This window comes from Daldinia childiae, assembly GCF_008694065.1.
Source record: "Daldinia childiae strain JS-1345 chromosome Unknown Scaffold4, whole genome shotgun sequence".
In the NCBI taxonomy this organism is placed as follows: domain Eukaryota; kingdom Fungi; phylum Ascomycota; class Sordariomycetes; order Xylariales; family Hypoxylaceae; genus Daldinia; species Daldinia childiae.
Genome location: NW_022984645.1, coordinates 2,947,444 through 2,961,945, shown reverse-complemented (window position 1 = coordinate 2,961,945; position 14,502 = coordinate 2,947,444). Strand labels below are relative to the sequence as shown.

General features: G+C 49.2%; 4 protein-coding genes across 4 annotated transcripts; 2 read left to right on the top strand and 2 right to left on the bottom strand.

Annotated features, from left to right (window-relative positions):
- Window positions 1–223: 223 nt before the first annotated feature.
- On the top strand, window positions 224–1,406 carry GL218_05092 (uncharacterized protein; the record flags this gene model as incomplete). Its single annotated transcript, XM_033581730.1, has 3 exons — window positions 224–398; window positions 463–736; window positions 785–1,406. 3 exons carry the CDS (start codon window positions 224–226, stop codon window positions 1,404–1,406), a joined length of 1,071 nt encoding a protein of 356 aa, XP_033435239.1.
- A 221-nt stretch (window positions 1,407–1,627) lies between these two features.
- GL218_05091 (Translation machinery-associated protein 22) lies at window positions 1,628–2,523 on the bottom strand (the record flags this gene model as incomplete). The annotated part of the gene is made up of 4 exons (XM_033581729.1): window positions 1,628–2,055; window positions 2,160–2,247; window positions 2,346–2,365; window positions 2,457–2,523. 4 exons carry the CDS (start codon window positions 2,521–2,523, stop codon window positions 1,628–1,630), a joined length of 603 nt encoding a protein of 200 aa, XP_033435238.1.
- Window positions 2,524–4,538: 2,015 nt separating this feature from the next.
- GL218_05090 (uncharacterized protein) lies at window positions 4,539–7,556 on the top strand (the record flags this gene model as incomplete). Its single annotated transcript, XM_033581728.1, has 1 exon — window positions 4,539–7,556. The coding sequence occupies one exon, from the start codon at window positions 4,539–4,541 to the stop codon at window positions 7,554–7,556; it is 3,018 nt and encodes a 1,005-aa protein (XP_033435237.1).
- Window positions 7,557–9,664: 2,108 nt separating this feature from the next.
- On the bottom strand, window positions 9,665–13,442 carry GL218_05089 (uncharacterized protein; the record flags this gene model as incomplete). The annotated part of the gene is made up of 5 exons (XM_033581727.1): window positions 9,665–12,078; window positions 12,141–12,264; window positions 12,312–12,958; window positions 13,023–13,118; window positions 13,193–13,442. 5 exons carry the CDS (start codon window positions 13,440–13,442, stop codon window positions 9,665–9,667), a joined length of 3,531 nt encoding a protein of 1,176 aa, XP_033435157.1.
- Window positions 13,443–14,502: the final 1,060 nt, after the last annotated feature.

The following is a 14,502-nucleotide window of genomic DNA, read 5'->3' as shown; positions in this document are numbered from 1 at the left end:
ACCTGTATCGCTCAAGTGCATGTCCCACATCCCTCTCTTTTGTTTACTTGCACAAACATTGGTTTCATCATCAACACACCCGAATTCTTGCATTTCATACCCCATATTCAAAAAACCCCTACACGAAACAACGCGTCTGTCCAGAATTTCACATTTTACACTTTACCGCATTTTTTACTCACCAAATCCGCATTGAAAATACTCGACACAAATATTCTACAAAATGGCACCGGTCAAAGCGACGCGAAAGAGAAAATCCGAAGCTATAACAGGTTCAATTAAAGGCCAAAAGATACATACGATAAGATGTTCGCCCGAACGAAGTCCAATCAAGAAGCGGAAGTTAGGCCTATCACTTGCGCAAAAGCAAGCTCTCATCGACAACCTCCAACTAGAGAGTACGGACGCGCCGCCGAGCTAAATAATGAAGTTCTTCGATTTTTTAACTAATTTTTATTGCAGTTACCGAACGTGCAAGACGATTAAGAGCTCAATACAATATCCAGGCGCAACAACTACGATCACGCGTTGAGATGCGCGTCAACCGAATACCCACCGCCTTACGAAAACTGAAGATGGGCGAGCTCCTTTCCAAATCACTACAGCCACATCAACCACCTCGCCCACCTAAGTCAACGTATGTAGCCAGACCTCCACCCGTCCCTGCAAAGGATAGCGCGTCAGCCAAACCCCTCCCACGAAAGCCAGTTCCAGCAGTCAATGCAAAAGGCCTAAGGTAGGAACTTAATTTGTTTATTCTCTCTAGCTAACTAACACTATATAGCGAGGAAATACTAGGTCTGGATAAAGAGAATCAAGGCGACGATGTTCAGAATCCTAAGAAGAGGCCTCGCGGTATCCCGGGCAAGGAACCTGCTACAATCCAACCGGGACAGGTCCTATCGCCCACATCTTCAAATACGCGAATAGTACCCCGCGCTCGCCCGGCAGCATCTCCCATAAAGACGCTAGTTAGCAGGCCCGCTTCACCTATGAAAGGACCCCCGCCTAAGCCTTCTTCCAATATCATATCGAGTATGGCAGACAGAGTGAAGGCATCACGGCCTGCGATTACGAGGAAACCTACCAATTCATCTATGACCAGCTCGGCTAACGGCAACTCATCTGTACGTGCGCGACAACCCGCAGTCCCATCACGTCCCCCGACTGCAGCGTCTACGCGAGGGAGACGGAAGGCTAGTACTACAAGCGAGTCAAGCAATGGCAGCTCGACTACGGTACACAAGAAGACAACCGCTTCGAGGGTGGTCAAGACGACAGCTCCCGCGGCCAAGAAAACAGTCATGAGCACAATAAAATCAGCCACAACCAAAAAGCCCCCGGCAACAAAAGCCGCTGCCTCTGGAACGGGGACAGGGAGGACGTTAAGGAAGAGAGCAGCTTAGATATTAAATGACTATAATGTGTTAATTGCATCTCGCTTGGCGTTATGGTTCTGTTTTCTGTCGCTGCACAGGAGGGGGGTATGGATTAAGTCAGGTCACAATGAGAACCTTGCTGGCGTTTTTATCTAAAATATTTCCTCCTCTTCCTCCCAATATCTTGTCCCCTTTGATTTCTTCTTACGCTCCCACTTCGTAAGCTTGGACAAGACGAACATGTGCTTCTAGCCGGCGGTAGCGGCAGTTGAGCCCTTCTTTTTCTTGTCATCGACGAGCTCGATGTTGTCCTCAGGGATGGTATCCTTGTATTTTTCTAGCAGGAATTCCTCGATCTCGTCCGACACGTCGCCCTGCACGACAATCTCCTCTCCACCGCTAGGTACCTTTGTCACAGAGGAGCCCGTGGCGAATTTCTTGCCGAATTCCTTGGCGACTTTCTTCAGGTCCAGTCCGAAAGCTTCGAGTCCAGACACGGCGGTTACGAATTTGCGCTTGTTGCGTTCGACCCGCTTAATTGTTATCACGCTGTTGGCGATCTTGTCTGCTTGCTTCTGCTCCGCCTTCTCGGCCTGTGCGGCTTTCTTCTGCGCGTCCTTGGCGGCGCGCTTCTGCGCCTCGACGGAGAGCGATGCCGTGGCGGCTTCTAGGGCTTCTGCAGGATGGGGGAAGAGTTGGCGTCAGTGGGATTGTCTAGCCTAGGAGAATGGGTACGTATCTATAGGAATAGGGTAGGGATGTTTCGGGGATCCTGCGTACCTGGAGACCATATACGTTCATATAGGCTCTTGTGGGCTTTCTGCAGCCAGTCCTGGCATTTCTTGACGGTGCCGCCATATTCGCAGTACTACTTATTCGACGATCAGTACATTTTCCACTTCTCTATGACGTCTATTTTGTCGAATTCCATTCGCGGAGCTGGTCTATGAATAGGGAATATCGTACCTCTGGCGGTAAAGTGCAGACTAGAATAGCAGCAGGACAGGGTCAGTTTACAGCTGTTCTGGGGGACCCAGCGAGTGGGTGGGTATTGTTGTTTTGGTTTGTTTGACTTACCGCCGCAGTATATCACGTGGCGGCCCTGAGGCTCACTGGGGCCTTCTGTCTGTTCTGTATCTGCCATTCCTGAACTAGGATTTTGTATATAGGGTGGCGATTAGGGAGGGGAAGGGGCGGTTGAAAAGGAGAGACGAAAGATGTTTCGTCGCGACCTGTGTGCTAAGAGATTCTGTTTTGTTGTTTGGCTAAACAAGGGGATCGGATTTCTGGTTGTTGATTCTGGAGCGCGGGGTTCGTTCGACAGGTCGCTAACCTTAGGGAGGTACCTAGGTAATGGTAGGCCAGGTCTTAGGTACATATGGTGGTGGGTTGGTGGGGTAGTTTTGCGTTTATGCGTTTCGGTTTTTTTTACATATTTAAATAAAAGCGCCGCGAGCATGGCGCGAAACAGCTGATTGATCTGACTGGTTTTCCTGAGTTTAACTTTTAACTTTAACCTATATAGGTGTTAGTGCAGAGGGCAGATCTACGATTGGTAACTGCGTCCAATGGAAATTTGGAGGAGAGTTTTATTGCAAGCCACAGTTTTACGTAGTATTGTCAAGTGGACGCCACAGTTGAATTTACTTGGTTAAGTAATGGTGTGCCACTCATCACTCATCACTCTATCACCTGCAAAGTTCAATCAAGCATAGTATCATCAAGACATAGTACCATCAAGCCTTGTTGCGTTGCTTCCTTTGTATCATGAGCCGATGTGGCGTCTTCTTGATGCGTTAGACTCTGACTTATAACTAGTCGCACTTAAGTCCGGGATGAATATCTACGAAGGTCCGGATCGAAAGTCCTAGCATTTTATTTCCTGAATTCCTATTCATCAGCCTAACCGACTCTTTTTACTGGCGCAAATATTATAATTGATATTCATGATATCGCAGTCGTCTGGCTCATCACTTTTGAAGTAATACAAACGGCTATTAAGCTTATAAAATATTAGTATTGGTCAAAAGGACTGTGCTAGCTACTCAATTCCACGGTAGGTCTGCGGTATATAACAAACCAACTACTTATTCGTCCTATAGTATACATCTTTAGAGCATGTCCGAGCCTAAATGAGAGACAGCATTATTGCTTTTATGGCATGTTAAGATGGAAGATCCGGAGACCAGTCGATTATATCTCTTAATACTAAGCAACCGGCTCGCCACGGATAACTCCTACCGCCGTTTAACAGGATAACTAGATGGGTAAAACAACTCCGTCTAGTAGTATAGATGACGTTCTTTTACTTCCGCTTATTATATTTATTGGGTTCTGGAAGTTTGGTTTTTCTGCACGATCAATCTCACCAAGAACATGGCTCAACCAATCACGGAACCTCACGAAACCTCACAAATGGCGCTGGGCGGTTAAGCGCTCAGTCAGCGTAACCTTTACCCCATTGGTCTAGAAGCCCGCAATGGCTTGCCAATCAACGATTTTCTCCGTCCTACACTCCCGCGCGCCAGTCGGACTATTGGCTTATGTTGCTAGGAGTTCTAAAATTATATCACCGCCAACCGTTTGTCTATCAGTCCCCGATTGGTTGTTGATGTGGACAATTCGAACGATACAACCTCTAGACTGACGTCGCCCAACGAAACCATGAGTCTTCTTTCGGCACAGCTACCACACATTCATACCTAAACAAGCCCCAAATGGGGTCTAGGACGTGTGTGTCTGGCCGAATCTGCACTAAGACTCCAAGGCTATGCAGGTGATGGGCAGTTACCCGTCCATCAGCATAGCAAACCACTGGGCTGGAAGCGCTCACTTTCTTCATGCTGTTTCTCTCCACACGATAGCCGCTTGCCCACCTCCGAGATCATAGTCATAAAACTACTCTCGCCCAAACATTTGGTAGGCCTTGTTTCTCTTATTCTCTTCTTCTCAAGCTTCCTTGAGGTTGCCTCATTTCATATCGCTTCGTTGATCGAAGTGTCTCTGTCGTTAAAGCATATTTCTTTAATTACACTTCGCTTTCAACGACGCCGGCCGTTATTTTCAATATATCTTACGGTTATTGCATTTAACCCAATATAGTTTCATCTATTTTTCTTTTCTTTTAAGAATCTTACTAGTATTATTTTTAAACACAAGATGTCTGAGCTAGTGCTTTTACCGTCTAGCACATACCAGCAACCCCCCTCCCCTTCGCTGGCACGAAGACCAGGGAGGTCACTTAATACAATAATGGAGGAGGATTCGGAAGGGTCACAGAAGAGAACGTCGAGGGGTCGGGGTAAAAACCAAGCCAGTTCGTCCAACGAAAAGATAGTTCAATGGCTATCACCGCGAAGTGACCATTTTCCGACTCCGCGAGGCTTTCACTTCTTGTCGGCCCCGATACTGCCTGAATCTCCATCGGCTACATCCGCTGAGGAGAGCAATTCTCCGTCAATATCTTCCTCGGATCCCTGGAACCGAGCTAGCATAAGTACTGATGTTACAGAGTTTGACGATATCTACGAAGTCTCTGACGAAGAAGATACTCGACGAGCTTCGAGAATGTCATCGGTGAAGCGCCGGAACAGCTCTCGTAACACAATGCTAAAGCGATCTTCGGTCCCCTCGTTAACCTCGCACCGGGCTCTTCCGCCCTTGGTGATCCCGGCGCAGCAGGACGAAGAAGTCAAGAACTTATCAGGTAAGCTGGAGTTCAAGAGGTTCCTGTCACCAATACCTCCGACGCCACCACCCAAGGTCGAGATGTCACCGGCCGTGATGTCCTACTTGCAAGCTCAGCAATCTCAGGAGGTGCCAACTATCTCCGCACCACCGTCTCTCGATGGGAGTCTCAGTTCAGACCAATTGGCTGCCCTCTCCGCTCCGCCTACGCCAGTAATTGGAGAAGATGACACCAATAGCGCAGATTGGTCTGGTGTTCAATTACAACCCGCTGCCTTGGCTACCCTGCAAGCGCTATCTGGGAGCGAAGATGGCGAGGGTGAGTACCGTTCAGAGCAGGTCATCGAGGTAACTGAGAGGAGGCCAGAAATGTCACAGCAGACGCCGCGCCTACTTACTGCTATGTCTCGGCCAGCTCTACACCTCTCAACTCGACAACAGCAATCTCTCAATGGGTTGACGAGGCTTGACATTCCCTCGCCAGGAGGCTTTTTCTCTGGCCTTTCTCCTCACACAAGGCATACTTGGCATTTGCCCTCCATGACACCTGATGACATTGCTCCTCCCACCTCGACTACTGCGGAGCAGTTCTACAGAGTGCCATGGAATGAGCCTGCTCCTCGTGTTCCAACTTTGCCTACTGCTACTGTTCTACCTCCCCCGCCTCCACGCCCCGAGAGGTTTGCAGTTGCATCCCTTCCATCAGTGCCGGTAGAACAGATTGTAGAAATTAGGGGTACCATGTCAGATGGTATTCCAACTGCAAGACCCGTCATCTTGGAACACGTTGTCGAGGCAAGGACTGATCTTGCCGAAGATGTCCTTACAGCGCGACGCGTTGAGCAAAGAGACCCTTTATCTCCTCTTGCTGCTCATATCGAGCCCTCCAGTCCCAATGAGGATGTCACCGCTACGGAGATCGTTGCAACCTACGATCCCGCATATGCTAAGAAACAGCAAGAAGCTGCTCTTTCCAACCTGGACCGGACCGAATTATGGCTTATGGCCCAGAAGGCTTACCTCAAGGGTATCCTCCCGGAGGAAGAATTCAAGCCGGAGGCTGAGGCAGTAGCGGAAGCGGAACCTGCCCATGTTGAGGAGTCCAAGAAGGAATCCGAATCCGAAGGGGCATCCCCGTCACAGAAGAAAAAGACCGTCCGCTTCTCCGAGATTGTTGTCAAGACTAACATTCCAAAACCCCTACCACCTAAGATCTCTCGCAAGGAATCAGCCTACTATCGGGCTTTCCAGGATTACATTATCCGCTCCCGCAGTCAGGATCCTTTTGTTCACCGTCTCCCACGCTTTGAGGCTCTCCAAGCTCAGCGCATCTCCCTACGTGAGGTTCACCGCAACCAGCTCCTCGGCAAGTATCAATTATCCGTAGTGCCACACTCAGCCAAGAAGCGCATGAGCGCCAACGTAGCCCGCGGCGATGATATTATCGTCGACGACCCCGAAAAGCTTAAGAAGGACAAGGAGCACGAGGCCTGGGCCCAGATGTCCATGGCAAACTGGCACGTCGGCGCCACCAAGGCTTTGAATGGAGGCCGCCTATTTTCCGCGCCTATCGCTAAGCGCCTGGCTCGTCTCTCTCGCATCGGTGGCGCTGGGGACCGTGCTCGCATTCTCGACCTTGGTGGCCAGGCTACTTGCGACTGGGCCTGGCACTGCGCTATCATGTACCCAAACACCAAGGTGTACACGGTAACGACTAAGGCCATCCGCCAACTGTCCAACTCCAACATCCGCGGACCGCCGAACCACCGCCAGGTCGCTGTCTCGCGGCTCGCCAAGTTACCGTTCCCCGACGCACACTTCGACCTCGTGTCGGCGCGTGAGCTACACTCCATCCTCAAGTTCATCGGTGAGAACGGCGAGGACGAGTGGGACAGCTGTCTGGCTGAGTGCATGCGCGTTCTCAAGCCCGGTGGGTACCTTGAGTTCTCCATTCTAGATTCGGACATTACGAACGCGGGCCCTCTAGGACTCGCTAAGAGCGTCGAGTTCGGCTTCGCTCTCAAGACCCTCGGCTACGACCCTAGCCCCACGCGCATGTTCCTCGGCCGCCTACACCGTGCCGGCTTCGACCAGGTGCGTCGCGCGTGGGTGTGTCTGCCGATGGGCGCGGATCCGGCCGTCCGACGTAACAGGAAGGTCACACGTGATAGCAACGGTGTCGAACGCCCCCTCGAGCTCGAGGCCATGGTCTCGGGCAGCACGGAGGCGGCGGCCCCCACCGCGGGACTGGCGGGTAGTTGGGCGTGGGAGCGCTGGCTGCTGCGCTGCGAGATGGAGAAGGTGGCGTCCGAAGGCCGCCTAGGCTTCCTCGAGACGGAAGCACCGGAAATGCGCGAGGCGGGGAAGTGCCTCGATGGTGTGTATGAGGTTGTCGAGGAGGGGCGTACGTGTGGTGCGGGCTTTAGGATGTTGAACGGGTATGCTAGAAAGCCAGTTTCTCTTGCTGCCAGTGGGAGGGCTGGTTATTAGGGGAGATATGTTGGATGAAGGGAGGCGTATGATTTACTCAGACTGGTGACTGCTTTCGACCCGAGACGGGGGAATTTCTTATGTGTTATGAGGTACGGGGGTATGTGCATACGGGGCCGGAGTTGTCGGCTTATTTGTTTGATGGGAACGTGTGCACGCGTGTACGAATAGGTTACGAGGTGCATGTACGGCTGGTGGTGATGATGATACCCTGTTTGAAAGAAGGAAAGATGAGAGAAAATGAAATATCTAACTATGAGATCGATATAATTATACTTGAGTACATATATATATATATATATTATTTACTAAGTATATATGCAGATGTATAACCTTGGTCTATTTTATTTGTATAGTGAAGTGGGATGATGCTGTGTCTTGTTAGTGTTGTTGTATTTCGAGGTGAAGTGAGTTAAAGAGCATATACGTTAGGTGTTTAATAACTGCAATATATACTAGACTATCTATCTGATATCGTTGTGTGTTTGTAGTTACTTACGAACGGGGAGTATGGAGAGGTAGTAAGAGTATTAAACTGAGCTCTCGTCTTAAGGAAAAAATGGTTATACTTCTTAAACTCTTGTAACATGTAGGTAGGAAAACTTACAAATACGATGGTAGACTTGGTCAGTCATATATCGTATAATAGGTATTTACCATTCAACTCAGCAACTTCCATCGTTATTCTTCGGCTCGTCTTAGACCGAAAAGTCCGTTTCTAACCTCGATTCGTGAAATTCATCAGGTTGGTTAGTTGAGTTATGGACGGGTTCATAATTTACATATACTCCCTGGTAAGTAATATGTTGCATAAGCCTCAGCTTCAGCCAGGAGGATAAAAAAGACATTGTATTTATTACACTAGCTTAATACAATATGTAGTTATACCAGGTAAGTAGGCAGTTTTTATTAAACAATCCTTCCCCCAGCAATTCAGTCATTTCAGAATCGGCCCGGAGCTATGGCCTCTTGGTCCCCATACTCATCTCTCCCCTAGTGTATACATACCCCTACCTATATAAATACCCTTACCTTGCAACTTTCCAGCCTCCCCACGACGAAATTACAGATATTTCAACCCACGTGGTCTATGTAGGAAACAATATCGTCGCCATTTATTGCGAATAAATAGCCCGTAGCGCGTGTGTGCTTGGCGCGATATATATGCATACCTGGTAGTAGGTACCAAAAAGGTATAATTAATATTTACCTAGTTACACTAGGTACTTATCTACATAAAGTGTGTACGATAGGTAATCCGTATCTATGTAAGACATACCTTAGGTAGATAATATCTAGTTATTATCCTGCTTACACACATCCCCCATCCCCCATACATGTGTGCGTGCGGCTATATTTCTTGTACGACGAGACCACCCCGTCAAGTGCCGTTCGCTTCTACACCAGACGTAACAATAAGAGGTAATCTTACTTTCTAGCTAACCGCTTACCCAAGCAAGCTCCGGCACTGCCATGCGGGCTTACCACCCCCTCGGCCCCGAAGGATTTCTCTTTTCTTCAAGACATTGTACCTACCTAGCAGCGTGTGTAACGACTCCAAAGAGTTTTGAAGCTGACGGGGCTCAACGGATAAGAACTCTCTAGGCTAGTCTCATAGATTAAGTAGGTATATGTTAGATAGACACCACCTCCATCCCTCAGTAAGCCCAGCCGAAATCCCAAGGCACGTAAGACGGGTAAGCCAAAAGGTCCTAATCTAACTTAATTTGACATAGGTATCCCTATCCTATCCTACCAGCCGCTGACTTATCTATCAATCCTTCCCATACTCCCCTCAAGTCTAGGCGTCAGCTTGTTCCTCGTCGATCATTACCCACGACGAGCATGATAATCGGAGCTCGTCATCCACTAGCCCCGATGGCGATTACCAAATGCTTAACATCTAGCTGTCTAATGACAAGTTTTATAACGGAATTGCGTAGGCCATTAACTATGTACGGTATATCGTTCAACTTCCTGATATTCATTCCAAGCTTGTTTTGTATACACGAATATAACGGCCTCGTAAGTAGTATATCATGATATCTTCCAAACTCCTCCGCTTTTCCTCCACTCCCTCGTATATACAAGACATAATTCCATATGTCTTAATCCCTGTCCGAATCCAGATCCATCTTGTCCCCTCGTGCTGGCTCTATCGCCCTGCCGGGGGAGACGTCAGCGGACCTCTTCCCTTCACTTTTGCTCTTTTCGTCAGAATCCTCCAGGGCTACGATGATGCTCCTATCATCGCCCTTCTGAGGTGTCGAGACCCGGTCCTTCAGCGCCTTCGGCGTCGTCGGAACAATTACGTTTAGAACACAGTCGTCCAAATGCTCGTAGAACTCCTGTGCTGTCGAGAATCGGGTCTGGCAGATAGAACACTTAGCATCCCCGCCGTTTCGAGAACTGTTCCCAGTGATGATCATCTTTCGACTATTAGGGGGAGTCTGCTCGACATTATGTACGGCCGTTAAGTGTCGCTTGAAGACGTCAGCCCTATTGAAGGCCTTTTCGTAAGCTGTGCCAGGTCCCGGACAAAAGGGGCAAACCATCGTCCCCTTGTAATGTGTTAAAGCGTGTCTATTTTTGTCGTACTTCCGTGCAAATCCTTTAGTGTGGTATTCGCAACTCTCTATAGGACATTTCTCAGGCCGCTCCTCCTGATGCGTCAACATATGCGCCGCTAGGTCTTTGAATACCCGGCCACAATCCGGGTGGGGACATCGATTCCTGTTATCCTCGGCCTTTGGTATAACGGGACTGCTGTGTGCGGTGCTGTCTAGTGACGGAGCTATCGACGGAGCTAATAATGGCCCTTGAGGCGGCGCGGGTGCAAGCCGAGGAGCTTCTAAGAAAGAAGATTGTCGCGGCAATGCATAATCCTCCATCATCCTCACGTCATTATCCTCTTCCCCGCTAGATGTATCGTTTTCATTGACATCGATAGACTGCCGTACTTCTCGCATCCAATCTTTCAGGACAGTCATCGGGGGCCAATCACCACTAGCTTTGCCGCTCCTGTGCGGATGGAAGTGAGCCCGCCGTAAGTGAGCTGCTGCATTATAATAAGCACCGTATCGTTTCTGCGTAACACAAGCCTTGCACTTGGAAAGTGGTATTACGGGTTGTGGAGAGTTATGTGGACTCGCGGTCTGCGGCTCGGTACAAACCCATCTCTTCACTAAAGACGCGTGCTTGGCGTCATTATGCCTTCGAAGTTCGTGTTCGCCGCGGAAGCCCTCGGGGTATTCGTTACACTTAGTACAGAACACGCGCCGAAGCGGCGGTCGCTGGTAAGAAGTTCTAAGTTTGGAAGGGGAGCTGAGCCCCCTAGCGATTGCCCGCGAAAAGACGGGATTCTCTCCTACCGTATGCCTCCTCCCGGGCTCCGGATTTTCTATAGCATACGTCGCGGGTAGCATTTCCTGCTCATTCCTATTTGCCCAGGGGTCGATTGGGCGCCACTGTATGACCGATTTCCGAGCCTCACTGGCTTGGCCAACAACAGAGGGCTGCTGATATGACACATGCCGGTAAATGGGTGTCCGTTGTCTAAAGAAGCCATTAAATCCGGCACTCCCTCCAGCACTACCATCTAAGTAACCGCTCCCAAGTCCCAGGAGGAAGTCTCTAGAAGATCGAATTCCCAACGCAATCCAATCATCTTTTCGAACAGCCGCAATGGCCGTAGCAAATAACGCGCGATCGTGAGTGTCCAACTCGAGAGCCGGGTCGTCTATTATCATCGGCGTAGACCAAGCAAATACACTTACCAACGCCTTATAGACGCTGTGCATAGAAGTAGCGCCTGCGGGCATGGGGAACCCTGATTGCGATTGCGCAGGAATAGCCCTTGATGGCGTAGAGATCAGATCTGCCAAGATCGTCCTCACAATGCTAAAAATACAGAGCGAAACGAAAACAGCTAGCCAGCTTTTAGGATCGGATATGACTCTTCGCATAGTCGTACTCTCGAATGATTGCAAAAATTGAATCATACAGTTGTATATTAGCCGATTCCGTCCTTCGTAGTCTATATCGTCGGGGGAGTTTTGGGCATTTGTGACATTAGTTAAGTTGACCTCGGTTCGTATCGACGGCTCAGGCTGCTGTAAGTCATAGAATAAAATCTCTCTTAAGAGTAACTTTGCACGATATAGCACAGGATAAGTTACTGCTTCTAATTCTCGGCTCTCCGACATGAAACCTGTTAGTCTAAACAGTTCCCAGAATTGGAAGGGAACACCCTCCGCATTCCAACTCGCTGCTAGCACTTTCAAGGCCGGTGGCGGCTTATCCTTGGGCTCCTTAGAATAGGTCGCCAAAGTAGGATTAGGCATTGGCAACGATGCTAAATCTTCAGTCCACCAAAACCCATCATCGAAGTCCATATGCGACTTCACCATATCCGACATGCTCTGGCTTACGAGGTAGGTCCGTTCGAGATAGTCGTTCATGTTTCGACGTCTTGCCATAGGTGACGTGACAGGCGTGTGCACCTGTCTCGGGGAAAGAGCTTCTATGTGGGAGTGAGTATATGCCGCTTTCCAACGTCTAATCGATGCGGGGGTTTGGTTATACCTGGTAACATGTAATCAGCTAGCGAGACCAGGGAGCCGCGATGGCATCCGAGTACGCCCCAGAACTCGTCGCCGGCGGAGCCAGCAGATTCGCAGCAAAACACACAGTCGTCCTTCGAATCACACTAAAGACTATAAGTAGGTGTCATCCATATGAAGCGGGTTTACCTACAGGCTTCGCATAGACCTTACAGCGGAGACATGGTCCTGCATCACGTGGTAGCCTCAGCTCACCTATAGATTCGAGTCTTCCGTGTCCGACTCTACTTCGTTTTAAGGGCGGCAGCAAAGAATCCGGTTCGGAGTCTACCGACCCCCTAGGTTGAGGAGGAGGTAACTCATTTGTAAAAGGAAAGCCAATCGTTGACTCACGCCGATCTCTAGGTTGATTGGCAGTAGCTAGCGGAGGCAGCGAGGGAGGAACAGAAAGTCGTGGTAGCGTCGCCGGTGAGCTCCGGTTTATATGATCGGTACTGAACAGTCGTGACGACGACTGGTCCGGGAAGATAATCGGGGGTATCGTGCCAACCGAAAGGCCCGAGTCCCTCTTTGGAGGGATAACGTGTTGTTTTAGATGCTCGTCCCGTTCTTCGGGATTAGAAAAGCCATATATATAATATAAGCATCGGTCATCCCAACACTTGAAGGAAGCCTGACGCCTTGATATGAGAGGTATAGTCTCCCTCATCCTCCATCCCCGGAAGATAGGGTCATAAAATGAGATGTTCTTATCCAGCCAGGCATCGTAGCCAGGTGGCGAGTCATCTTGACCGAAAAGCTTCAAGGCATGCAGAAACTGTGCATCATGAAGGTCCAACCCTGTTACAACGACACGCACGTTAGGTGAAAAGGGATTACAATACGAGACGACTTAATCACATACCTTGGTCTATTAAGAAACTCTCGATGCACTCGCATTTATATTGCAGGGCGCGGGCCTCTTCGATATCAGATAATATGGGAACGGTCCCAGGAAGGTCTTTTGGTTTACGTGTATCAGAATATAGTACAAGGCCAATTGGGCAGCGCGCGATTAAAATGGAGGCCACTTACTTTGACTCTTAACGTAGGCCTCCAGTGCTCTAAGCTTTCGACGAAGCATGTCCAGCTCGAGTTTACTGTTTGGAAGATACTTGGCTGGAAGTAGGGCGGCTAGTTTCGCCTGGATTTCAGCTTGCTGCTCGAACAGCTGTCTAATCGTGGGGTCTAAAGACGGGTCGAAGCCGGGTGTGACTTGAGCATCCCGACCATCGAGCAGGGAGCCGCGACGGTCGAGTCGAGGCTCCAATGAGTCGGCAGCCATAATTCCTCCCCTCTCGCACCCTTTTGCGCCAAAGTCCAAGTTGGGGTCCGAGGCTATTATATTTTCTTCCTTAATTTTTTGTCCCTTTCTTTTTTTATAGGCTTGGGCCTGAGCCGTACATCTGTAGTAGTATATATACGGGACCGGCGCCTGTGCCGCAACAAGCGGGCTGGACTGGCCTAAGGCTGAGCCGCTCTCCACCTCACCAGCTCTCTCACTTCTCACACTCACTCTCACTTTCACTTTTTCAGTCGCTCGCGCGCAGACTCGCTTCCCGCTTGCGCGCGTGACCTAGCGGTACACATCAACTGCGGTTTACGAGGGACGAAGAGACAATCATAAACTTGATGTTCATGACGGAAACGTCGGCCAAAGGGTGCAAGGGAAGGAAAAGGGAAAAAAGTTAATGACTGCGCCTCGTGACGAAATGAGCCAATAGCAACAACAAATTTTAAAGATTGGCTGCAGGACGCCTATCGGGGACTATGTCGCGAGGGGTGGATGTGAACTTAGAACATCTAGTTATTTTCTTGTGGGGGTAAAAAAAAAAATAGTAATAAAAGGTAAAAGGTAAAAGGGAAAGGGAAGGAATAATTTTTTTTGCTTCTCTCTTCTATCTTCCTTTCCCGCAAGTTATCTTGATATATCACAAGAGAAGAAGAAGAGAAGAAAAAAAAATAATGAAAGATAGCAGGCTTAGGTTTGAGGGCAAATTGGCTAATAACTTTTGGGGTCGTCGCGATCGAGGAAGCAGCAGACTGGACCTGATAGACAAGCAAGAAGATACCTAGTAAAAAATGGCTGGCTAGGAAGGTGGGGCGACCACTACGGCAGATTACACACACATGGAACCAGCTGCTGCACAATTCTTCCCTGGGATAACACAAAAAAAATTTGGGAATAGAGAAGGGGGTAAAAAGGATAAGCGCAGGGCAAAAGAGGAAAGGAAAAAATTATTATTATTATTATTACTTGTACATATCATTATGTATGTACATAGCCCGAACGCGCAATTGAACGGAAGTTGGAAGGGGGTGCAAGGTGTAAAAGCAAGGTGCAA